Here is a 25,209-nt window from a genome sequence, read left to right on the forward strand (position 1 = left end):
AAAATATATATTTAAAAAAAATAATCATGACTCAATCTTTGTTCCAAGTTACTGTAACACAGAAGACTTAAATCTTTCTATTAGGTTAAACCAGTAATAATAAATACAAACTTAGGGGAACGCATCTTTTTGCCAGTGGACTTCTGAGATTTGATACTATAGCTAAGATTTTATTGATGTTTAAAACTCTTTACAAAATGAGTAGAGGATCTCTTGATAATGATCCCCGCTGAAGATAAAATGCCTAAAGAGGGAGCTTCTGTCTGAGGAAAGGAGACTGTGAATGCTCTCACTGGGCTTATGAAAGTTGTTCTCACTCATTTTTGAAGATCCTAGAGACCCAACTGAGACTCAGATAAAAGTGAGAGGCCTTTTCTCCAAAACTGTTTTCAATTTCAGAAAGGTTATTAAATTTCTCAGAGGCAACGTTTGGATCCCAGGTAAAGAACCCTGCACTGTACTCATGTGTTCAAACAACAAAACAGAATAGACCTAATGATGGGGCAGAGGTGGGAGGGTGGCGCACTGACAAGTGACTTCTGAGTATGTGTTAGGGTTTAACACATATCTGCCTGACTTAGGAGGACACAAGATCTGAGAAACTGGAATGTTTGAGAAAATGAGACTAAATAAAACAATTCACAACTAACTCTGACAATCTAAAATATATCAATACAGTGATATTATACTACTTACTATAAATACAAATTTTTATCACTTTTTTGAACTCTTATAGAAAGTCATTCACTAAAGAAAACCTTACCTTCAGCAACACCCCAAGGATACTGCCTTCCTCTGACCCTTTTGCCATTAACTTCAATGATAGTATTACTACCTACCACAGCAAGAGGTAAACGGTCCTATAAAACAAAGTATTCTTGTTCAAATACATCTCTGTAGTCCTCACAGGTCAAGAATAAAAGTTATATTACTCAAGAACAGATTGGTAAAAAAAATTACCTTGATAGTTTCTATATTCACTTTCATAGGGCATTCAATTACTATTTAGTAAACTGCCATATCATGGTATTCTTAGCAATGTAAACAATGAATAACGTATTTTCTCTAAAAATTTTAGAATACTAAAGCAGGTACTGATCAAATTATTTGTAAAAAAATCATTCCAAAAAGAAGCTGTCCCGTATTGAAAAACTAAAAAGGGTAAAAAATATATTGGCAAATTGAGGGGAAAAATGAGGCTTGTGACTAGCCCGCCTATACCTGATCACAAAGCGAACCTAACAACCCTGGAAGCAGGAAACATTACACTCGCTAGACTATACATCTGGAAGTCCAAATCTGGGGCCCACATCTGTATTCATCCAGACCAGATCAGAATACAGTCTTTCAAATTTCTTGTAGCTCCCAGAGTATATAAGAATATATAAAATATATGGCTATTTTTATACAAACTCAGAAATTCTTTATTGGTAAAGTATTTCATTATTCCAAGATAATTATGTGCTTACATAATGCCATTTATAAAAAACTTTTTAGGTCCAGGGTACTTAGGAAACCACTATAAATTAAAAATACAAAAAATTATGTTGGTATAGATTTTTGGTTAGTTTTTATAAAAGAACAAAAGCGAACATATTTTGTCTGGCTGTTAAAACAAAGATTGAGCATAATAGTGCTTAAAAACAAATCCTCTCACTTCTCATTACCTGGTTTTGAGGAGGGAAATTTTATGAAACCAGTTAATTGAAAACCATATGAAGACTGGAATTATATTATTCATCCCTCTATTCCACACAATGCCTTATTACATATAATAGTCACCAAACAGAGTTAATTGCAAAGTTGAAGTCAACAATGAATAATCTCCCAACTGATATTGTTGTGGATATTATAGTGTTTTTTAAGGCCCCAAAACATTTTAATATATGTATGGGAATGAACCTACCTTTATCTTTTTAACAAGCTTATTTTCTTCTTCATCATCTGTCTCTGGAAATTCATATATTTTAATTTTATGTTCTTGGATTTCTTTCATTATCTAAAATGGAAGAGGAAATTAGCAAAAAAGCACCACACATAATGAGTACATTAACTTTATTTTATTATACTCATCTTAAATTCCTATGAGCCCGCAGCTTTAGGTCCTTGACTGTTTTTCAATAATGTAAAAACTGTCATCTAAAAACAAAGTACTATGCTGGTCTTTACCACTGCTGAAATCCAATTACTTCAGAAGTGTTAAAGTAATGTGGTTATAATACCAAAAGAGTCTAAACATGAGGTGAGATTCCAGAAAGGGCTTCCTCTAGTTGATTTCTACTATAATGGCTGTAGGTCATTTATTTACAACTAGAGGCCCACTGCATGAAATTCGTGCATGGGTAGGGGGCCCTAGGCCTGGCCGCGATCAAGGCCTATCTGTGGGGAGACCAGTGGGGTGATTGGGGGCCCCCCACTGGCACCCACCTTGGCTGGCCTGGGGCCTGTGGGCTGGGGGCAGCTCCTGCATTGAGCATCTGCCCCCTGGTGGTCAGTGCATGTCATAGCAACCGGTCGTTCCACCGGTCATTCCGCTGTTCGGTCCATTTGCATATTAGGCTTTTATTATATAGGATGACTGAGATTCTTTCTCTAGATAAAGCTCTCTCCAACTGTTTTATTCGGCTGAATCAACAATGCTTAAACTCACCTAAAATTTTTAGAAGACTTTGGCTAAGGTAAGTAAAACTAAATACAGTATTGGCTTCAGTAGAAAAAATTCTACACCATCAGAACATATCCTTGCATGTAAATGTGCATAAACACAAATCAAGGAACAACAGATACAAGATTGGGCAAGCACAAGGAGAAAATATGCTCTGGAAATAATGAAGCGAAGGTATTAATGAGGAGAATGCAAAAAAGAGAAAGATAACTTAATAACATCAGAAATAACCCACTTCAAATTAAATTATCTTGTCCAAAATTATTCTAAATTCTAAACAAAATACAGATATCCAAATATTGTTCAACTACTGGCCCTATTCAAATTCACAACAAACCACTAACATACCTAGAACTAGCTAGCTCCCTACCTGAACTGGTATTTCAGTGCTATTCTCACTGCAAAGGGTCCCCAGCAGCAGTAAAAGGATCCTAAACAAAATGTGTTAGATGGTTACTATACTAAGAGGAAATAAAATTGCCACTGGGAAAAAAACCACACACAAAAAAAACAGAACCACACGTTTTACAATTGAGGTTATGTATCTACATAGAAAAAAACATGAACTAAATAATAATGTGTCAAATGCATGACTAGAAGAAAAAAAGAAACACTAAAAGCTGGCTCTAAAAGCAGAGGTTGTGTATTTAAAGGACCTGAATAAACATCTTCAAAATACCAAAGCTAAAGCCCCACCTTAATCTATTGAACCAACTGGTAGAGATACAAGCCAATAACTCATTTTGAAAAAGTTCTCCAGATGAGCTTGATAGGCACACTGGGTTAAGAACTATTATTTTTAAGCATATGAAAAAAAAAGTGTACAAGCACTACAATGCAACTGATTTGGAAGTAGAGATCATTGCTTGCTCATCTTTTTTAAGTTCTTAGTACTACTGTTCCAAATCAAGATACATTAAAATCAAGACAGAGGGGAAGAAATGCATATGATTAGTATTTGAACTTAGAAATAGCACATTCCAAATCAAGATACATTAAAATCAAGACAAAGGGAAGAAATGTATATGATTAGTATTTTAATTTAGAAATAGCACATTATACAGTAAAAATGAGAGTGATAGAAATGCCAAATATAGTAAAAATGTATTAAAACAGTCTCAAAATCTAAATAGCTTTAACAAGCAAAATTCAACAGGTTTTTGTTTTTTAACAGGTTTAAGATATCCTCAAATTTATATTGAAAAAGGTGAAAAAATAAGGTTTCTTGTTACAAAGAGAACTATAAGGAAAATAAGATATAATTAACTCTAAGATCTATTTTAAAATATTATACAAAACAGCTACAATTTAAAAGACAGAACATTGGCCTAAAATTAAAAAATAGCTATTGGAATAGAAGAGTAATTCCAGAAATTGACCCTACATTTCATAAAATATACATACAAACCAAATATAACGAGGAAAAAATAAACTCCTGACTTAAAAAGTGTTCAACTTTTATAGAAAATTAAAAATTAAAGAAATTATTAGGTACCACTGTATTCCAAAAAAATTTTTTCTGAATAAAATGACAAACAGTGCTATCAAGGCACTGAAATAAATACACCCATTACAGAAGAAATTTGACTGTTTTATTGGGAAAGCACCATGACAAAATGAGGGGGAAAACATAATCATGTTCTTTCAAAAAGTAATATTCTTGGAAATTCATGAAAATAATTCTAAAGTGTGTGGGGAGGGATGCTGTTGAAAGCTATACAGAAACATCTAAAATAGCCTTAAGCGACAAAGGATAAAGGCACCACGATAACAGAGAAGAGCTTTCAGGAGAAAACTAAGGCAGAGGTTTATTTTCAAGAGTTACTTGTAATACAGCACAAACAACCACATGGAAAAGTAGCAAGAGAAATACACTGTAACACATTAGACTGAAAATGTGAAAAACTACAAATTACGTGAATGGTATGAGAAAGCCAGGAGTTAAGTGCATTCAGCCTACCTGTTTTTTAAACTGTTGGCACTCCTCTGGTGTGAGTGTGTCTGCTTTGGCAATAAGTGGGATGATGTTCACTTTTTCATGCAAACGCTTCATAAACTCAATATCCAATGGTTTAAGTCTGAAATACACAATATTTAATATAACTGAATTTTAAGTTTGGAAAAGCAGATTCTTCACACCCCCAAATGCTAATTTAAATACATTGGAACTACTTTACTGAGTTGCCAGACACACTCTGTAAAGGAGTGCTGGGATACTAGTGGTTATAATAACAATTATCTACCACTGAACAAAGAAAATGAAGCAGCAATAGCTGAAATCAAAAATTACCCTGGGGTGAGGTTGGGGGTGGGGAGAGGGCACTGAAAATACATTGCTGGAACAACTCATAATTACTCCAGGAAAAAAGGAAATCCAGGGACTACCCATATAAGATAGGCCCTTATTCATGTATCAGACTGCCTAGAACTTCAGCCTGCAGTGAGCAGGGGATTGACAACTCTCTACATAAAATTTAGTGTCATATTCTTTCACTTAATGCATACTAAGTAGCACATATGAATGGACAAAACTTTGTTCCATTTCCAAAAATAGTTAAGCTGAGAAACTATTCAAAAACACATTTTATAGCCAAAACCGGTTTGGCTCAGTGGATAGAGCGTCGGCCTGCAGACTGAAAGGTCCCAGGTTCGATTCCGGTCAAGGGCATGTACCTTGGTTGTGGGCACATCCCCAGTAGGAGATGTGCAGGAGGCAGCTGATCGATGTTTCTCTCTCATCGATGTTTCTAACTCTCTATCTCTCTCCCTTCCTCTCTGTAAAAAAAAAAAAAAATCAATAAAAAAAACACAACAAAAAAAACCACACATTTTATACATCAGAAATATACATTTTGAACTCCCATTCCTGTGACAAACAATGAATGGCCCAAAGCCACTACACATCATTTGAATTATATCAAAAATTTTTGCTTAAAAATATCTTATTTCCCATGCAATTTTAAGAAGTATATTTCCCCCTGGGAAACAGAAGAAATGTGATTTCATGAGAATTACAAAATCTTGGAGAGAGCCCAAAAGACCTAAAACAGTGGTTCTCAACCTTCTGGCCCTTTAAATACAGTTCCTCATGTTGTGACCCAACCATAAAATTATTTTCGTTGCTACTTCATAACTGTAATGTTGCTACTGTTATGAATCATAATGTAAATATCTGACATGCAGGATGGTCTTAGGCGACCCCTGTGAAAGGGTCGTTCGACCACCAAAGGGGTCGTGACCCACAGGTTGAGAACCGCTGACCTAAAATAATAAAACTCAATACAAACTGACCAATTTCTATTGATTCAACCTCAGATTAAGATTTTACTCTGTCCATCTCCAGGAAAAAAACAAACATAAAAACCCTTACAAGTTAAACTGGAATGATTAAAAATGTATAAATTCAGGGAGCAGCTAACAAGAAATCATAAAAGGCCATAGAGTGTGTGTTGTATTTCTGAGATTACTTTTTTAAAAAATTGATTTTGGAGAGGGAGGGAGAGGGAGAGACAGAAACATAAATGATGAGAGAGAATCATTGATCAGCTGCCTCCTGCACGCCCCACACTGGGGATCCAGCCCATAACCCAGGCATGTGCCCTGACCAGGAAATGAACTGTGACCTGGTTCATAAGGTTGATGCTCAACCACTGAGCCACACTGGCTAGGCAATGTTACTTTTTTGAGCCTTTTGAGATAATTTTTGTGCTTTCTTCATAGTAGACAAATATTTGAAATAAAAGAAGTATTTGTACCACTACAATCTGACTTCAAAAAATGGTAAACTACATAATTAAGGCTTTATGTAGTGATAAAGCGAAACCAAGACAGTGATAATGGGCAAAGATGGAGAAAGAAGCAGGAAATAGAAGAGAAAGGTACTCTTATGAAGGAACTGGTGTACACTACTGCAACTTGGGTGTTGGATTATCTAGTCTGATAGTATATAAGAGTCTAGTTCCTTTTGGTGGAGAGATGGTGGGGTTCCTAAGATCAAGTAACTGAGTTATGCTGAGTCATTTACCCAGATTAAAAGCAATTACCTACCACTGAATCTTTTACCCAGAAAAAGATTGAAGAGTAATTATAAACATCTGCAGTTACCAATGACACATATATCTACTCAAAATGGCAGAGGAAATAAAAACAACAAAAAAGAGAGTGCAGGCTGGCAAAGAGAACAATCACACCAGCTCTAGCCAGTTTGGCTCAGTAGTTAGAGCGTCGGCCTGTGGGCCAAACAGAGGGTTCGGGGTTCAATTCCGGTCAAGGGCATGTACCTTGGTTGCATGCTCCTCCCCAGCCCAGACCCTGGTCAGGGCTCGTGCAGGAGGCAACCAATTGATGTGCTTCTCTCACATCAATGTTTCTCTCTGTCTTTCCCTCTCTCTTCCACTCTCCCTAAAAATCAATGGAAAAAACATATCCTTGGGTGAGGATTAACCAAGGATTAACCACAACAACAACAAAAAACCACACACACAAAAAAACAATCAAACCAGATGAAGTCTAGATACTTAGTTCTTAACTCTGTATAAGTAGAAGGTTAGTACTGATGCCATGATACTTAAACAATGTGGCTGTGATGGCTCAGGTGAAATAAGCCAAATAGATTTTGTGACCAAAAAAATGGTACGTGAGGACTTTGGTACTTCTGTCTTTCTGTAACCTTCTCTCTCAGATCTATTTTAAATAACATCTTTGGAGTTTCTTAGAATATAATCTAAGCTAATTGCTATGGTTGTTTCTCCTTATTGGGTGGTTTAATTAGTGGCACAGTAGTAAAAAAGAAAGCCAAATTAGCCACATTGAAATATATAACTATGATTAAAACACTGTTCCTCTCTATGAAAGCAAGTAAAAAAAAGTATGTATGAGAAACTACGAAGTAAAAATCATTGCTAGCTTATCTAGGACTGAAAAAAAATTTGTATAAGCCATTTTTACATGGAATTTGGGACTTTACAACCGGTACAGTGAAATGTACACATACAAAGAATACTAAAATGTGAACCGAAAACTGAGTAATAAACAACAACAAAAGGTTATCAGAAGCATCAAGGTACTGACCCATGTCCTGAAGGAGCAATGAAGTATAAACAACACTGCACCCTGCTATCAGGCATCTGACGTCTGTTCACTCGAGATTCTGCATTTAGGTAGTCCTCAAATTTACTATCAATGTAGTCAATAACAGGCTGCCAGCTACAGAATAAAGATAAAATAATTAAGTGGCAATTCTACATTTAAATGTACAAATGATGACTATTAAAGGGCAATAATCTATATTTTTAAATAGGCAAAACCAGTCTAACCAGTATGTCTCAAACTGTTCTACATATACTGATTTAAATAAAAACAGTGTATAAATTATGTTGACTAAATCTTATTTCTAAATTTTCTGAATAAAAGAATATTTAAATCAAAACATAACTAAATTATTACCATATTTGTACCGATAAGTATATCAATGCTAAGGCAATTTACAGTATGAAAAATTATATCCAAAGAAATTTTTACATTTATATCAATACAGAAACCTCATGATGAAATTATTTGCGTATTTTTAAAGTTGAGAGAAATTTACTTCAAAAACAAAACAAAAGATGGAACTCAAAAAAAATTAAAACCTCCAACTAAAGTGTCATGGATGTTTTCTTCATTTATGATGTATGGAAAACTGAAGATCTAAAGTCAGGTTTAAATTAGAATGTGATAAAAAAAATAATGTATACAAATATATAAAATTATAGTAGAAAATGAAGTTTTAAATTTCTTACAAGAATTCTTGTATACATGTTTTAAATTTGTCTTCAAAATAATTCTAGGATAAATATTATACCCATTTTATAGAAAAGAAAGTCAGCTCAAAGAAATTAAGCAACATTAAGTGGCAAGTTGGTGTATGAACAGTTTAGTGGCCTTTGCTAAGATGGAAAATTTTAAAATGTTAAGGAGAAAGAGTTTAAAAATACCCGAACCCCAAACATAATGGAAAGCAGTGATGACAAACGCTTCTTACCAATTACTATTATCCACCGCATCTCCAAATCCTGGGGTGTCAACTATTGTGAGCAGCAACTGAACCCCACCTTCTTTGATTAAAACTTTGGATTGTTCCACCTGTAAGAGTAATTGGTGCAGATATTAATACCACATTACACCTGTGGTTTCCTACAAGGTAAGCTGTAGGAAGATTAGCATTAATCAAAACTAATCAAGAAGCTTTTTGCAAACTAAATCTACCCACCCCCACATTTTCATTATCGTGGACATAAAAAGTCCTGGTTACTTGAAAGAAAAGTACAATGTAAATACTGGGTTTATGACTCATAGTTGGTATAAAGAAGGAACTGATAAATGGTAATAATCACTAAAGCCATATAATACTTATATGACCTCAATGCACATCCATTAATACAAATACTGTGTTCGAATGATTCAATAATTAAGAGATCAACTGTGATTAGGAAGACAAGTACATTTAATCTAACACAATAAATGTTCTCCATCTACTTTGGTCCAAACCAATTACCGTTCTTAAGTAAACTTATTACCATTCCCAAATCTTTCTCAGCATGTAATTATTTACACTTGTGTTTATGTTATGGCTAAGATCCAGTTTTCTTTTCTAAAGGGATATTGCATATTTAGGCCAAAGCAATCAACAAAAGTTCCAGCAGTTAAAAAGTATATATTCTGGTAGAGTGAAACCCTACTAACTCTGATTGAAATATTCCATTCTCTGTAGAATTTGTAAAAACCTATTGAAAAGAGTATTGGATTTAAACAATCAGAACATATAAACAATCAGAACATATAAATCATTCACCCTGGGCATATGCTGCTACTAGATAAAGTGAAGAAAAGAATACTAATTCCCCCACTCATTGTACATTTACATCTAGTGCTTATTAAAACTAGAGACTCCAGGTATGCCTAAAGGCTAACGTAAGAGGCAAGAATTATATTAAAACTTTGAGTGGTAAGTGCCATTATACAGTCCAGATTACGTGCCACCAGACTTAGGGGAAAATGTAATCATGAACAGGTGAAAAGCAACTGCAACTATTTATGTGATTAACAGAGTTTGGAAAGGAAAACTGACTAATTTCTGGTAAAAGAAATTTGGTGCTCCTTTACAGAACCGATAATGTCTTTCCATTCTCCTTTGGCATTTCTTACAGATGCTAGCTGATGCATGAAGCCACTGAGGAGATGAAACTGAGATTGCTGAGCAAGAAAGTCTGCAGCAGCACTACCCAAGAAAACTTTTTGAGATAATTGCAATGTTCTATATATTGGCACTGTCCACTACAGTGGCTGCTTGCCCAAGTGGCTACTTAGACCGTACAATGTGTAACTGAGAAACAGAATGTTTAATTTCATTCAATTTGAATTATTTTAAATAGCCACATGTGGCTTAGTGACCATGGAATTGGACAATGCAGGTCTACAGAAATCAAAAGTTATTTTGTTAAAAAGAGTATAATCAAAATAGAATTCTGTTAAAACTGAAAACAGTTCCTAAATTTGGACATGCAAGTCCATGGAGGAGCTTCTACTATTTTAGACAAGAGGCAAAGGTCTTATCTTTTAGACCAATTGTCTTCAGACAGCTCTGATCCTGATGTAAACTCTCACATCCCAAATATATTTCCAATTCAATTATATATAATTGGCAATCTGAACATTAAACATGAATAAGTATTAATTTTTCTATAGATTAAAAAAGTAAACGTCAAAATATAAGGGTCTTAGCCCAGCCAGTGTGGCTCAGTGGTTGAGCATTGACCTATGAATCAGAAGGTCACAGTTAAGATTCCTGGTCAGGACACATGCCATGGTTGTGGGCTCGAACCCCAGTAGGGAGTGTGCAGGAGGCAGTCGATCAATGCTTCTCTCTCGTTATTGATGTTTTTCTCTCTCCCCCCCTCTCTTCCTCTCTGAAATCAATAAAAATATATTTTAAAAATAAACATATATATATGTTCTAATATTTTTTTGGTCATCTCCAGTATCCACTTGGGAGAACAGTTTCAGGCCACACATCCAAGATAATATAGCCTGTCTTATATGTCAGGTTACTCTAATAATATGAGGGAGGCAAATAACTAAGAAAATAATCAGACATCATCATCAGTGTTAGATTATCAAAACTAAAAAAAATTTAAGTGGCTTAGCAAGTTCACATTTCATATATCTGGTGGTCCTCTAATCAAAGAACAATCTGTTTATATGTCAATTATCTCTCTTTTTTTTTAAAGGACAATCTGGTCAAATCTTACATCTTCATCTATCTTGAATTCACCTCCATCTCCTTCATAAAAACAGGTCATTCAAACTGTTATTGAAGCAGAAATATCCATAGTACTATGTATTAGAAACTGATGCAAAAATACAATTGTTCTATATGAATCATCTTCCAATTTTACTTCAAACCATTTGATTGCCTTATTACTAAACCTTCAGTAATAAATTGTACATTATTCACACATCCTAATAGAATAAATTTCAAGGTCTTTGTCTCCTTGTCTTTATTTTAAAAAATCAGCACAACTTGTTTATTGACATAAGAAAAATAAAGATCTGTATTTTACATACTTTAAAGAGTGTTTATAAAGCTTCTTTTCTCCTCTGGCCTATGAAATTCTGTGTATCCATACATGGTCAAATACAGAGTCGACAGCAACATATGGAAGAAATCCAGAAAACATCACTGTAAACGAGTGCCCTTCACAGCATCCAACTGTATCCTATCATCTGATTCTGCAAGTATCCCCATGGGATCCATGGAAAACAAATCAGTGCAAGTCCAGGAATTTCAAACTTTTCTTAACAAATGTATTCCAAATGGCCACTTTCCCATGCACTTTACTTAAGCAGGTCACATCAGCATTTTTTATGGCATCACTCAAGAGTTCTCTAAGATTAAACGCCTAATTTAATACTGAAGGAATGAATCAGGGGCATTTTCAACTCTGTTTCTCTCTGGAAAATAAAACTAAAGCCCTTATATTGTTTATGTATAATTAATTTATTGAGGCCTCTTTTGGATTCCTAGATTCCAGAAATCCAAGGCACTGTTTTCTAATATTGTTGTTTTTCAATCTGAAGAAAAAGTCAAACCTCCCATGTTTATATGCTTCATTTCTTTGATTTTCAAAAGACTGTTAAATACACTAAACTTTTCTAACCTAATGTTTAAGAATGATTTGCTATGGTAAATAAAGTGTTACTTAATTAACTGGATTAAATTTTAAGGAAAGGGTTAGAATTTTCTTTTTTTTTAAAAAAGTATATTTCATTTATATATTTATTTATTTCGTTAATCCTCACCCGAGGATATTTTTCCATTGATTTTTAGGGAGAGTGGAAGAGAGGGGGAAAGACAGAAACATCGTTGTAAGAGAAACAAACTGATTGGTTGCCTCCTGCACAAGTCCCAAACAGGGCCCAGGCCAGGGAGGAGTGTGCAACCAAGGTACGTGCCCTCAATTGGAATCGAACCTGGGACCGTTTGGTCTGCAGATCGACGCTCTATCCACTAAGCCAAACCGGCTAGAGTGAAATTGTGGTTTATTAAAATTTCACTCCCTATTTGGCTACATAACAGGATTTTTCTTTCCTCCTCCTCCTTTTTTGGACAGTTGAAAGTGTTTCAAAAAGCCATCAGGTCAGGGAAATTGCAGTTTGCCTTTTGAAATTCAGGATTGTATGTTTCTTATGGTCTAATATGTCTGGGCTGGGATATAATTCTCTGAGCACTCTCTGCTGAGAGAATTTATGAGCTTCCAAAAGCAGATCATCTCAGAGATTACTGGGCTTGGTGAAGAGCCAGTCAAAAGAAAATTACATTCTATGCTGTAACTATGCGGAAGGACTTGGCACATGTCATGTTCTTCCCTGGGTAAGGGGGCCGGGGGGGCGGGGGGGGGGGGAGTTGGATGATCTACAACTTGTGTCAGTATACCAAGGAATACCTCCATGCAATAGTCAGGAAAGAGGACTTCTCTGGGATTCTAAGTCTGGATCAATCCAATTCTCAGAGGCTGTAGGTCTTACTTGTGGGAAAATGGAGGAGACTTAACAGTAGTACACAGGCCTTTTTCTTAAAAATCTTACTAGAGATACTAAAAAATATTCACAATAAAAGATGGCACTTTTTTAAAAAAAGTTTATTGATTGATTTTGAGAGGTGGGAGGGAGAAAGGAAGAAAAGAAGAGAGGGAAAGAAACATTGACTTGTTGTTCTGCTTATTTATGCACCATTGGTTGATTCTTGTACGTGCCCTGAACAGGGATCAAACCCAGAACCTTGTCATATAGAGATGATTCTCTAACTAACTGAGCAACCTAGCCAGGGCAAAAGAGGATACTTTTGAAGTGTTACCTTAAAGAAAGGTCAAGTGAGTTTAGAATGGATTATTGGAGATGGGCCAATGCAAAAAGAATTCTAACAAAATAAATTGAGAACTTCTCCCAATGCTTTTAACAGATGCTAGCCTGAGAGAAGTTATCTGTAACTTCTGAAATGTATGGGACTATTATCTAGGTAAGGAACTCCTTCAGATCAAGGAAGGAAAGAATAGTCATATTAAGATGGTCAAAGCACTTTAATGATATCTGAACACTTAATGAGTATAAAATACATGTTCAATCCTGCAAGAAATAAAATGTAAAGTGAAACAATGAACTACATTTACACACACACACACACACACACACACACAATGTTCACAAGAAATATGAGTGCCTATGTCCACCAAAAGATATGTGTAAGAATATTCATATTAGTCAAAAACTAAAAATCCAAATGCTCATCTACAATAGAAAGAATATATTCCCACATGGATTATTATAATCCTATCTAATAAAGAGGGAATATGCTAATTGATTTCCCCGCCCTCAAAGATGGTGGCGCCACAGCCAATAAGAAGGGAATATGCTAATTGACTGCCATGCCCTCAAAGATGGTGGCACCCACAGCTACAAGATGGCAGTACCCAGTCCCCGCAGCCTCGCCAGGGTGGCAGGCGCCTGCCTCCGGAGACCCTCAGTCCCCTCAGCCACCCAGGGCCACCTGAGGCTCAGGTAACCAGGGCCAGCCGAGGCTTGTGCTACTGGCAGTGGCAGCAGCAGAGGTGTGATGGGGCGTCGCCTTCCCCTGATCGCCGGGTCGCCTCCTGGCCCTGAAGGCTCCCAGATTGTGAGAGGGGGCAGGCTGGGCTGAGGGACCACCCCCTCCAGTACATGAATTTTCATGCAGCGGGCCTCTAATATTCCTATAATGCAGCAGTTCTCAACCTGTGGGTCGCAACCCCTTTGGGGGTCGAGCGACCCTTTCACAGGGGTCGCCTAAGACCATCGGAAAACACATATATAATTACATACTGTTTTTGTGATTAATCACTATGCTTTAATTATGTTCAATTTGTAACAATGAAATTGGGGGTCACCACAACATGAGGAACTGTATTAAAGGGTCGCGGCATTAGGAAGGTTGAGAACCACTGTTATAATGGAATATTATATAGCAATGAAAAAACTACTGCTATGCAACATGAATAAATACCACAGACATAATCTCCAGTGAAAGAAATCAGACACAAAGAGAATATTTAAATGAACAAGAACATCTATAGAGAGAAAAGTAAAAAAGTTGCTATTTAGGGTTGGGTTGTAATACTGAGTGAGAACAGCACAAGAAAGCCTTTTGGGGTGCTAGAAATGTATATATTAATCAGAGTGGTAGTTACCTGGATATAAAAATACACACAAAAATTCATCAAGCTCTATGCTTAAATTTGTGCCCTTTAGTATACAAGGTACACAATAATTAAAAATTAAATTTTTAAAAATGTTGCTTGAGACAAGATGAAAATAATAAAACTAATAAAGATCCTCAAATTTAAAACTATTTTATTTAATCTACAACAAGGATTTACAGGACATCACAGACCAAAAAACAAAAATTAACAAAACTTCAAATATCCTCAAGTTAAAATATATCCCAATTAAACTTACTCTTATAAATTTCTTAAATCATTCGTTCAATCACTCAATAAATACTGGATGCTAACATATGACAGATACAGTCTAGGAACTGAGCTTATAACAGTGAAAAAAATGAAGTCCCTACCCTCATAGAGCTAACACATTTGGAGCTGGGGGCAGAGACTAGGAGAATTTTTTAGTATTACAGGCAGAATAAGCCAAAAGTGAAAATAAGTGTAGGAAATAGGTTGAAGGGGGGCTACTGCAATAATCCAGAAAAAGAGAAGATGGAACTGTGGATATGAGTGGTACTAGGGAAGTGGGAAAAGGTGGTAGGATTCTGGATGTGCTGTGATGGACTGCATGTGGAAGTAGAAGAAAGGAATTGAGGATGGCTCCAAGATTTTTGGTCTGAGCAACTGGGAAGGTAGAGTTGCATGTAGTGAGATGGAAGAATCTGCGGGAAGAGCAGCTGGTTTAGGGTCAACAGTACCATATGGCTATAGATATTTTTAATAAATCTGTTGATTTGTTTGGCAAATTTATTTTTGGCATAAGGAATATTAGAGGAAGGTTTTGTTAAACTGACCTAGTATAAATTTTACCCTGCCCCAAACCCCCATCATAGCTACTTTTTATCTTTTGGTGCTACTTTTTCCTTTCTGAAAGGTGTTAAAAAAAAAAAAAGAATGATAAAAGCATGCTTACTGTATAAAATTAAGAAGATATAATAAAAGGAAAAAATATTCAGTCTCACAATGTGGGAATCACTGATGACAATTGTATACGAATCCTATTTAATATACTTTTTTGCACTATGTGAACCATTACAGAATAAGCACTGTTATAACTACATTACAAACAATCTCTCATTGTTTGAACAAATACTTCATTGCAGAGTATGTAAAACTAGATTTCTGTGTGTTGAATTCCTGAGATTGCATGGGATGATACTCTCACCTGTTTAGACACTAGTAAAAATCACTGCACAGGGAATCAAGAGAGCTAGAGATATTTTTTTAAAACATGGTAAGGTACAAAACTTTCGTGAGTTAACTGGCTTCCATCATCCACCCAGCAGTTTATTGGAATTTCAAGCCCAGTACTTAAATGAAAGTCAATACCCTCCCGAGTCCATCTTGCAAATTCAAACCTGAGAAGCAACAGCAAACACCATGTGTGTACAACGACAAAAACCCCACTTCAAGTATCCCTACTAGCTAGCACAGCACCAGAGAGCAGCCTCATGGCCTAGAGAGGCATTTTCATGTTACTTAAACTACTTTCACATATTACAAAACTATGAGGAAGAAATAACTTCACTGATCAAATCATTTAGTCTTCATTTTAAATTGCCTAATTGGGAAAATATCTCCCTATGTCATATTTTTAAAGGAAAAGGTAAAATAAGCCAAAAGAAAACTGATAATTTATTGGACCAAACATTATTTAAAAAGGGGTAGATGTAAAGAAAAGCTAATCCATTTATTAAGAATAAGTTAATTAAACTAGCTCTTTATCATCTACAATAGAGAGATAGCATAGGCTGACAGAATACAGACTAAACCAGACTGCTTCTATTTGTAGCCTAGTTCTGTCACTCTACATGATCTCAGGCATATCAGCATCTCTGTGCCTCAATGTCCACATTTGTGAAATGGAGATAATACCACCTACTTCATAAAGTCCTTATAAGAATTAAGTAAGTTAATGTATCTAAAGTACTTGGTACACTACTTGTAAGATGCTAATGACTCATTATGTGAGTTTAAGTACTAATGCAAGCCTGGCATTTTGTTAGGTGCTAAAATTACTAAGAGGCTTTAGAAAACCTCACTAGCACTAATCACCTTGGTAGGTACAAGAACATTAAAATTTAACAGATTTTTTTAAAAATATATTTTTATTGATTTCAGAGAGGAAGGGAGAGGGAGAGAGAGACAGAAACATCAATGATGAGAATCATTGTTTGACTGCTTCCTGCACTCCCCCGACTGGGTATCAAGCCCACAACCCAGCCATGTGCCCCTGACCGGAATTGAACCCACAGGCAGATACTCTATCCACTGAACCAAGCCAGCTAGGGCTAACAGATATTTTATACTAAACTAGTGGCCCGGTGCCCAGATTCATGCACCGGTGGGGTCCCTCAGCTTGGCCTGTGCCCTCTGGCAATCCAGGACCCCTCAGGGGATGTCGGATAGCGGGTTTCGGCTGGATACCCACAGGCCCGATCCAGACAGGAGGGAGCCCGATCCTGTGAACTGAGCATCTGTCCCCTGGTGGTCAGTGCGCATCATAGCAACCAGTCGTTCAGTCCCTTAGGCTTTTATATATATAGATATGCCCAAACCTAGGAATCTACACTGGGGTTCCTTTAACATTTCTATGTACTTCATTTACTGATCCTGAATTTAAATACCTACATTAAGAAAGTTAAAAGTTTAACTTTTTGCTTAGAGTTAAAATATCCAATACTGATTACAATAAGCAATGTAATAGCAAGTTTTTAGAACACACTTTTGCAGGTAATTTGAAATCTCAAACTCTATGAGGGATAAAAAAAGATTCCCAGCAGCAAAGCTTTAAAAAGAAGAAATAAAACATTTATGTAACAGAATTATGTCTTAGGGATCCAATTTCTACACTGCATCTTGCAGTTTGATATATATGTTTCTGTCCCAAATTTTCAGACTGTCCTTCCATCTTGTGCTCTGAGATAATTTCTGCCAATCCTCCAAATCCAGCTCCTGCACCACTACCGAGTAAAGCCTGCTCCATGCCCCTCCTCTCTGCTTATGTGCTGCATCACTCCACCAACAACTTTTTCAATCAATAGTTTAAAGCAGCAGTCACCAACCGGGGGTCCATGGACCACTGGTGTCCATGAGATCCGAAAGGTTGTTGACCGCTAGTTTAGAGCACTGCTGCCGAACAAAAATGTAATGTAAACTCCAAAAGTAACTTTGAATTTTTCAGTAGCCACTTTAAAAAGTAATAATGTATTTTATTTAAACCAATATAACCAAAATTTTATCATTGCAAAATGCAATCAAAACAAGAAAAACTATTAGACATTTTACACTCTCTTTTACATACTAAGTCTCCAAAATAGGAGGTGTATTTTATACTTGCATAACATTTCGAGTTGGACTACCCATATTTTAAGAGCTCAACAGCCACATGTGGCAAATGCTATTGTACTGGACAGTGCAGACAGATCTAGAGTCTATATATGCAATATGGTCTATGGGCCAGTACCACTGCCATCACCTAGGATTTTGTTAGAAATGCAGAATCTCAGTCCACCTCAGACCTAACAGAACAGAAATTAAATTTTACCAAGTGATCTGAATAGACAAGCCAATTTGAAAAGTACTAAATTAGACCACACATAGCTTGGGAGCCTTAATGAACTGCTACTGCCATTCAACCACTATGTGGTATTATGTTACCAATGAACACAGAACACTGTATTTAAATAATAATGGCTTTTCAGTCATGTTTTCTCTACCTCACTGTCCAAGAGAACTTTCTGCAACGGTAACATATATATTCACTGCCCAAATAGTAGCCATTGGCCACATATGGCTAGTGAATACTTGAGATGTTACTATTGCAACTGAGAAGTTAAATTTTTAATTTTATTTACTTTAACTCATTCAAACTTAAATGGCCACATAAGGCAAGTAGCTACCTTACTATACAGCACAACTCTAGGAGTATTAGTTACTCCTATAATTATCACAGTGTAATTTCTATTAGGGTCTTCAGGACAAATTTGGGTTTTAGTCAAGATAATTCCTCTAATTGGCTGCACTTCTTTCTCTCTTAGCAACATGTTTACCACTTTACCTTGGCTGAGGCCAACTCTGAAACCTACCTCTAGGGAAGCATAATAAAAGTTATAGTACGTGATTTTGTGTGTTAACATTATTTCAGCTTGTCATCAATTAACAAAACTAATACGCATACCTGTACAGTCTTTTTTATTCTATGGGAAGGACCTGGATACTCTGGAGAATACAGATCTGTGAGGAATAATGAGTTGATTAACGTTGACTTTCCCAATCCAGATTCACCTAAAAGAAACAGGGAGGAAGGGGAATCTGTTAAACTCTGCCATGTTATTGACTATAATATTCAACCAATGCTATAATCAAACTTGCTATATCCAAGTACTTCTTGGTGGGACAAAAATGTGACATTAGAAAATATACTAAAAAGACTCCCTATTAGAGTAAATTCTTTGTCCTCATTTTCTTATCAAATTAGACCCATGTTTCCAAGGAATCTTTTTGGTTTTATAATTTTACAAAGTAATGTTCCTGATACCACAGCCTCCATTTAGGAAAAAAAATGTTTTTATTGATTTCAGAGAGAGGAAGGGAGAAGGAGAGAGGGATAGAAATATCAATGATGAGAGAGAATCATCATGGGCTAGCCCCCTACTGGGGATCGAGCCTGAGACACAAAAGCCATGCATATTTTATCCCAGTTCTCTGACTGGGAATCAAACCATAACCTCTAGTTCATAGGACGCTATTCACCACTGAGCCACACCAGCTGGGCAATAGCCTTCATTTTTAACAATAATGTATTCCTAGAGGTCAAAGTTAGGCATAAACAAAACACTGGATTGTATATGGCTGCTTTAGTGAAATAAAACATAAAAGTAAAAATGCAATAATTAATGAATGACCAAAGCAAGAAATCATACAGCTAGGAAAAGAATCTCCCTACACACACACACACCCCCATACACGTACCCATATACACACTGGCTGGGAGAAACCTGTAATATACCATTTAATTTAAACATGGTACAAAGATGATTGCACAAGGTGCTACAAGAGCACATAGTGAAAGACTAACAGGCCTCTCAGATACTGATAAACCAAGTAGTTAAAAAATGGGGATAACCTGAATAATTAATATGCTTAATTATTAAAAATAAACCTGAATAATATGCTTGATTAAAAATAAATGAAAAAATTCTACCCAAGTAAACATTTTTCAGATACCTACTGAATACTTAATATATTATGATCATATCTTTGAGTTTTAGCCCATGAAAGCCATGCATATTTCATCACTGTTCAGAAATATTACATTTCAAGCCTAAGAATAAAACATTCATAAGATGTTTGTTCACGAAGTTTTGAAGTCCCACCAATAATTATTTATAATAGTTACACCAACATTTAAAGATGGTCAGTTTCAACAATAATGATTAAAATAAATAATAATAATAAAAGAAAAATAAAGATGGTTAGTGGGAAGGAACCTAAGCAACAAGATAAATCAAGAGGCGGTATCACAAAAAGTGAGAAGGAATTGCAAAGAAAAGTGGTCAATAATACCAAATAAGAGATTTTTTTAAAAAGTGGCCAAGGGACAATGAGAAGGCCTTTTCCTGACCTTTAATAAAAGCAATTTTATATTAAGAAGTCAAATGGTGAGAGTTAACAGGTGGGAAATTTAAAAGTACAGATTTATTCAGTTAAATAAAGAAAAGATATCACCCAGGAGGTAGATAAAAATAAGTTATCCAGGGAGGGTGCTATTCTTTGTTTTGCCTTTTTTTTTTTTAATTTAATGTTTTTAATATATTTCATTGATTTTTTAAAAATATATTTTATTGATTTTTTACAGAGAGGAAGGGAGAGGGACAGAGAGAGTCAGAAACATTGATGAGAGAGAAACATCGATCAGCTGCCTCCTGCACACTCCCTACTGGGTATGTGCCTGCAACCAAGGTACATGCCCATGACCGGAATCGAACCTGGGACCCTTGAGTCCGCAGGCTGACGCTCTATCCACTGAGCCAAACTGGTTAGGGCTATTTTGCTTTTTGATATGCTCATCTCTGAAGATTTAATCTAACAGTCTAGGTTACATTAGATACTGCTTATTTCCAAGGTATTCTATATATCCTGGAATTTGCAACATACAGATGATGTACAGGCTAATTGTAAAGTGCAAGCTAAACAGGTTCCCTATGACCTGGTTCTGCAATTATGTAAATAAGGTTTACTTATTCTAATTACAGTAATTGACCACCAGCTCTAAGAGCTAAGTAGTAATTCTGCTGTGTAGCTAGTAGCAAACATTCCAACCAACCGCTCAATAATTACCTCATTCACTGAGTTCAAAAGTTTTCACTTGCTATGCATCAAAAGTTGAGAGGTCTTAAGGAGGATATTTATGATTTATGATATTTCTTGGTATAATCAAATAAAAGTACTCTTTTTTATAGCCCAATTCAAGAAGATAACTTTTTAAAAAATCCTATTACCAGAAAAACCTAAATGTCTACGAAGAAAATTTTGTTTATGATTATTTTTAAAATGGATTATCACAACCTTGTCTTTAAAATGCACTGTCCTGAGTGAGTATATGTCTGGGGTGGGGTAGGGGCGGGATGGAAGCGGGCAAAGTGGGGGGAAATGAGGGACATCTGTAATAATGTCAAGAATAAAAATAAATAAATGTATTTTTTCCTTTAGGCTAGGGTATGCCATCTTTTGGAGTTTGTAAATCAAGTTTCTGTAAGTTCTGCTAAACTGAAAAAAAAAGCTGAAGTCAACAGATACTGTTTAACAGCTCTTCACACCACGTTCCTCTAAATTCTTCATGTTGTTGCCTGAAATTCTAACTGATCATTCAATAAACATCCCCTCATAAAAATCAAGTATTCTTGGAAATACTGTTAATCTTTCATACTGGGGTGGGGATATTACATTTTCCCTCTAATTTCTTTCTAGTAGTGGCCAGCATTCACTATGGAAGTTTTAGTTTGAAAGGAAATAGGATTAGTTTTGAAAAATATGAACCAAAGTAAAGATTTTGTGGAAATAAAGTGGAGGGTTCTATAAAACTAGAGGGCAGCTTAAGGCCAATGATCACACTAGAGGGTAAGAAAAAGGCGAGATATCAGGAGAAGAAAAAACACACCACAGAGTATAACAAAAAAACCCAAAACATTTTACTTGGATAGAAGAGGGGAAGCAGGGAGTTGATCTATTCTTGAGCAGGGAGCACATTCTACAAACTGATGTTAAGGAGTGCCTTTTAATGCTGAAGGGTTGACTTTGATCTTATGCACTAGATGACTCATAGATTCTTTCAAGTCCCATATATCTCATATACCCAAATTTATACACAAAGGACAAATGGTACGTTGCATGAAGCAAGCACACTGGTGATTGTGTGAGCCTGTATTTCTTTAAAAAAAAAAAAAACACCAAAAACATGAGTATGCATATTTGTAACATTCACAATAAATAGTTAATGGTGTAAATCCTATATAATAAAGCGGGAATATGCAAATTGACCGTCACTCCACCACAAAGACCGTGGCGCCCACAGCGGAGGCAGGGTTTCTGTAACACAAGATAGCTGCACTCACAGTGTAGGCTGAGTTCCTTAATGAGTCTTAATGAGCAATCAGCAGGGACCTAAGGCTCCCCCCCCTTGGCCCCATGGGGCTTGACAGGGAACCTCAGGCCGCACCCCCTGCCAGGAGGGGCTTGACAAGGGTGAGACCGGCCAGGTCTGGATCTAGCCCAATGGGGGAGGGGAGGGGAGGTGGCTGGGTCTGGGTCTCGCGCGATTTTGAGGCACACATGGGTGGGCAGGGACTTGACTCTGGGTCCCGTGGTGCGCCCCAGTCTCTGACAGGAGAAAGATTTTCATATATATTTTACTAATTTTCTTTAATCTCTGACACTTCTATTATAGAGAAAGGGCAAATAGCAATATTAAAATATTTCCTCTAATTAATCCCCTTTTAATGTGCACGAATTTCATGCACTGGGCCACTAGTATGCTTAATAAAAAGCTAGACAGATTTCATACTTTGCTGAATTAGAGACCTAAATGTTTTATCAATGAAAATACAAAAGTTGTAGTTCACAAAAGAATACATTCAGAGATTACATATTTCCTCTGAAAATCAAGATGATATGACAGTGTGGCTCTGGCCACACAGTGAAATGTTGCAGGTTCAATCTCCTGTTGGGGTGCGTACAGGAGACAACCGAGTGCGTGTGTGCGTGTCCCTCCCTCAAATCAATGAAAACATATCCTCAGGTAAGAGTTAACATTTAAAAAATATATATTTTATCTAGAAAAATCTCACAGGCATTTAAAACTCAATCTGGCCTGCATATGCCAATATTATTCTACTAAGCATATGTTCAAGAAATTATTCTTTAGTCCAACTGGTGTGGCTCAGTGGCTGAGTGTTGACTCATGCACCAAGAGGTCAGTGGTTAGATTCCTGGTCAGGGCACATGCCACAAGTTGCAGGCTCGATCCCCAGCAGGGTATGTGTAGGAGGTAGCCAATCAATTTGATGTTTCCTCTCATCAGTATTTCTATATCTCTCTCCCTTCCTCTCTTAAAAAAAAAAAATCAATAAAAACCTATTTGCTAAGAAAGAAGTTATTTTTTTATACTAAAATTTTAATATCAAAACATTTTTGAAAATCCTTGTAATTATCCTAATGGACCCTGGAAGTTTTCTTACAAATTAAAAAAAATGATCTTATAGCCGTAACCGGTTTGGCTCAGTGGATAGAGTGTCAGCCTGTGGACTCAAGGGTCCCAGGTTTGATTCCGGTCAAGGGCATGTGCCTTGGTTGCGGGCACATCCCCGGTGGGAGGTGTGCAGTAGGGAGCTGATCGGTGTATCTCTCTCATCGATGTTTCTGGCTCTCTGTCTCTCTCCCTTCCTCTCTGTGGAAAATCAATAAAATATATTTTAAAAAAAATGATCTTATATTTGTCTACAGTTTGACATTTAAGATCACTAACATTACATATGTAAATGTACTATTTCTTCACATATAATGATCATCTTACAAACTTATGGAAGAAAAGGCATGTTCTATAGAAGTTTTATCCATATAGCTAGACCCACTTCTCCATAGCAGCAATTTGGAAGCTAGGCATACTATACTTCTACTCTACCTTTGACAGGCAAGTTAACTAAAGTATTATGGTCAATTGATAAAAATATTTTTCCCTTCAATGAAGGAGTATTTTATAAATAATTTAATCTAATTCAATACCATGGGTTGACTGTATTAGCAAAAATTAATGCACACAACATAAAGGCCCAGTATCAACTCAATTTTCTTTGTCAAGGACAGTCAATCCATTATCCTGCTTTTAACCTTCTTACAAAGTATAGACAAATACAATAAAGTTGCATCATACTTAGGATTTGTTCTAAAGTCAGCCTAAATGAGATGAAAATATTATAGTCATTTAAGATTAAGACTATCATTTAAGTCTATTTATCTTACATATGGTAATGTGTTCCTTCATAGACAATGATGATGTTACCAACCTACTGTCAAAGTAACCCTTGACAATCTTAAAATTGACTACATGCAGGGTAAGGTATTCAAAGAATAAAGCACAGAAAAATGAGACTGAATTAAAGAATAAGGAGATTCATATTTCACTCACTCCAGAACTTATACTCAACGAATTCCTGGAGTAATAATTTGCATGATTATGATCCTTCCTACCCTATCCTTCTTTTTCAAATTGAGAGCACATATGTTTAAGTTAAATGCTCATGTGCTATGATGCTACTTAGCAATATAAGCCACAGAAAAAAAATTATCCTGGAGAAATAAGTAATCACCAGATGCTATTTCCTCTTGTAGCATTACTAAGTGAAGAGAACTTCTCTAGTGTTCTATTCCACCCCACCCCACTGCTTGTCAACTTTTAGTTTTGGAAACTAAAAGGAGACAAGAAAACATATAAATCCTGTTATACCAAGCTCAATTTTAAAACGTATTCACATAATAAGAGAAAATATAACACAGGGTCCCTGCAGTTTTTTGGAGTATTGTTTTCTTAAATTCATTCAGAGTTGATTAATAGTTTAATATTTAGATCAAAATTCAATTTTAGGGAGAAATCATATCTTACCCACAACCATAAGTGTGAATTCAAACCCTCTCTTCACTGATTTCCTGTATACTTGATTTGGTAGATTTGCAAATCCCACATAGCCTTCAAGGTTCTTCTGTTGCTGAGAAAAGAAAAAAGGGCCAAGTTATTCATTTATCAACAAACTCTTTTGTCACACATTTCAAATTTCCTTCACTAACCTATTTTTGAAAACGATACAAACTATTATTCATGGCAAATAAAACAGACTTCTAATGGTATCAATAAAAGTATTGCTTAACTGCAGCAATGGACAAAATGAATTAAGCATGAGTTAACTGACAATATAATGGCCAATTATAAAAATCCAAGGAAATAAAATAAAAATTTTAAAAATCTGCCTCCGAGCAAAGATTTCACTTTATAGTGAGTTATTCACAATAAGATTCTGACCAATCAACTTAAAAAGATAGTGAGTTATTCACAATAAGATTCTGACCAATCAACTTAAAAAGAAACAACAAAGGATTATTCACAATATAAAATCCCTTAAAATTATATTAAGAACTCTTCTAATTATCCCATTTGTTCATACTAATTACCACAGGTATGAGTTTAAAAAAAAAAAGTTG

At 35.8% G+C, this 25,209-nt stretch overlaps 1 protein-coding gene across 8 annotated transcripts in view; it reads right to left on the reverse strand.

Annotated features, from left to right (window-relative positions):
* SEPT7 (septin 7) overlaps positions 1-25,209 on the reverse strand; it is a 55,537-nt gene that overhangs the window by 12,934 nt on the left and 17,394 nt on the right. For 6 of the 8 annotated variants that reach the window (XM_006085333.1, XM_006085334.1, XM_006085331.3 and 3 more), the window contains 7 exons: positions 24,617-24,719; positions 18,638-18,744; positions 8,688-8,788; positions 7,736-7,870; positions 4,626-4,743; positions 1,907-1,999; positions 764-860 (listed from right to left, as the gene is read on the reverse strand). In XM_006085333.1, coding sequence (XP_006085395.1) covers positions 764-860; positions 1,907-1,999; positions 4,626-4,743; positions 7,736-7,870; positions 8,688-8,788; positions 18,638-18,744; positions 24,617-24,719 — 754 coding nt within the window. The remainder of the gene's footprint in view (positions 1-763; positions 861-1,906; positions 2,000-4,625; positions 4,744-7,735; positions 7,871-8,687; positions 8,789-18,637; positions 18,745-24,616; positions 24,720-25,209) is intronic. The other 2 variants (XM_014452748.2, XM_014452747.2) reach the window with 1 other exon arrangement.

This window comes from Myotis lucifugus, unplaced genomic scaffold (genome assembly GCF_000147115.1).
Source record: "Myotis lucifugus unplaced genomic scaffold, Myoluc2.0 scaffold_18, whole genome shotgun sequence".
In the NCBI taxonomy this organism is placed as follows: Eukaryota; Metazoa; Chordata; class Mammalia; order Chiroptera; family Vespertilionidae; genus Myotis; species Myotis lucifugus.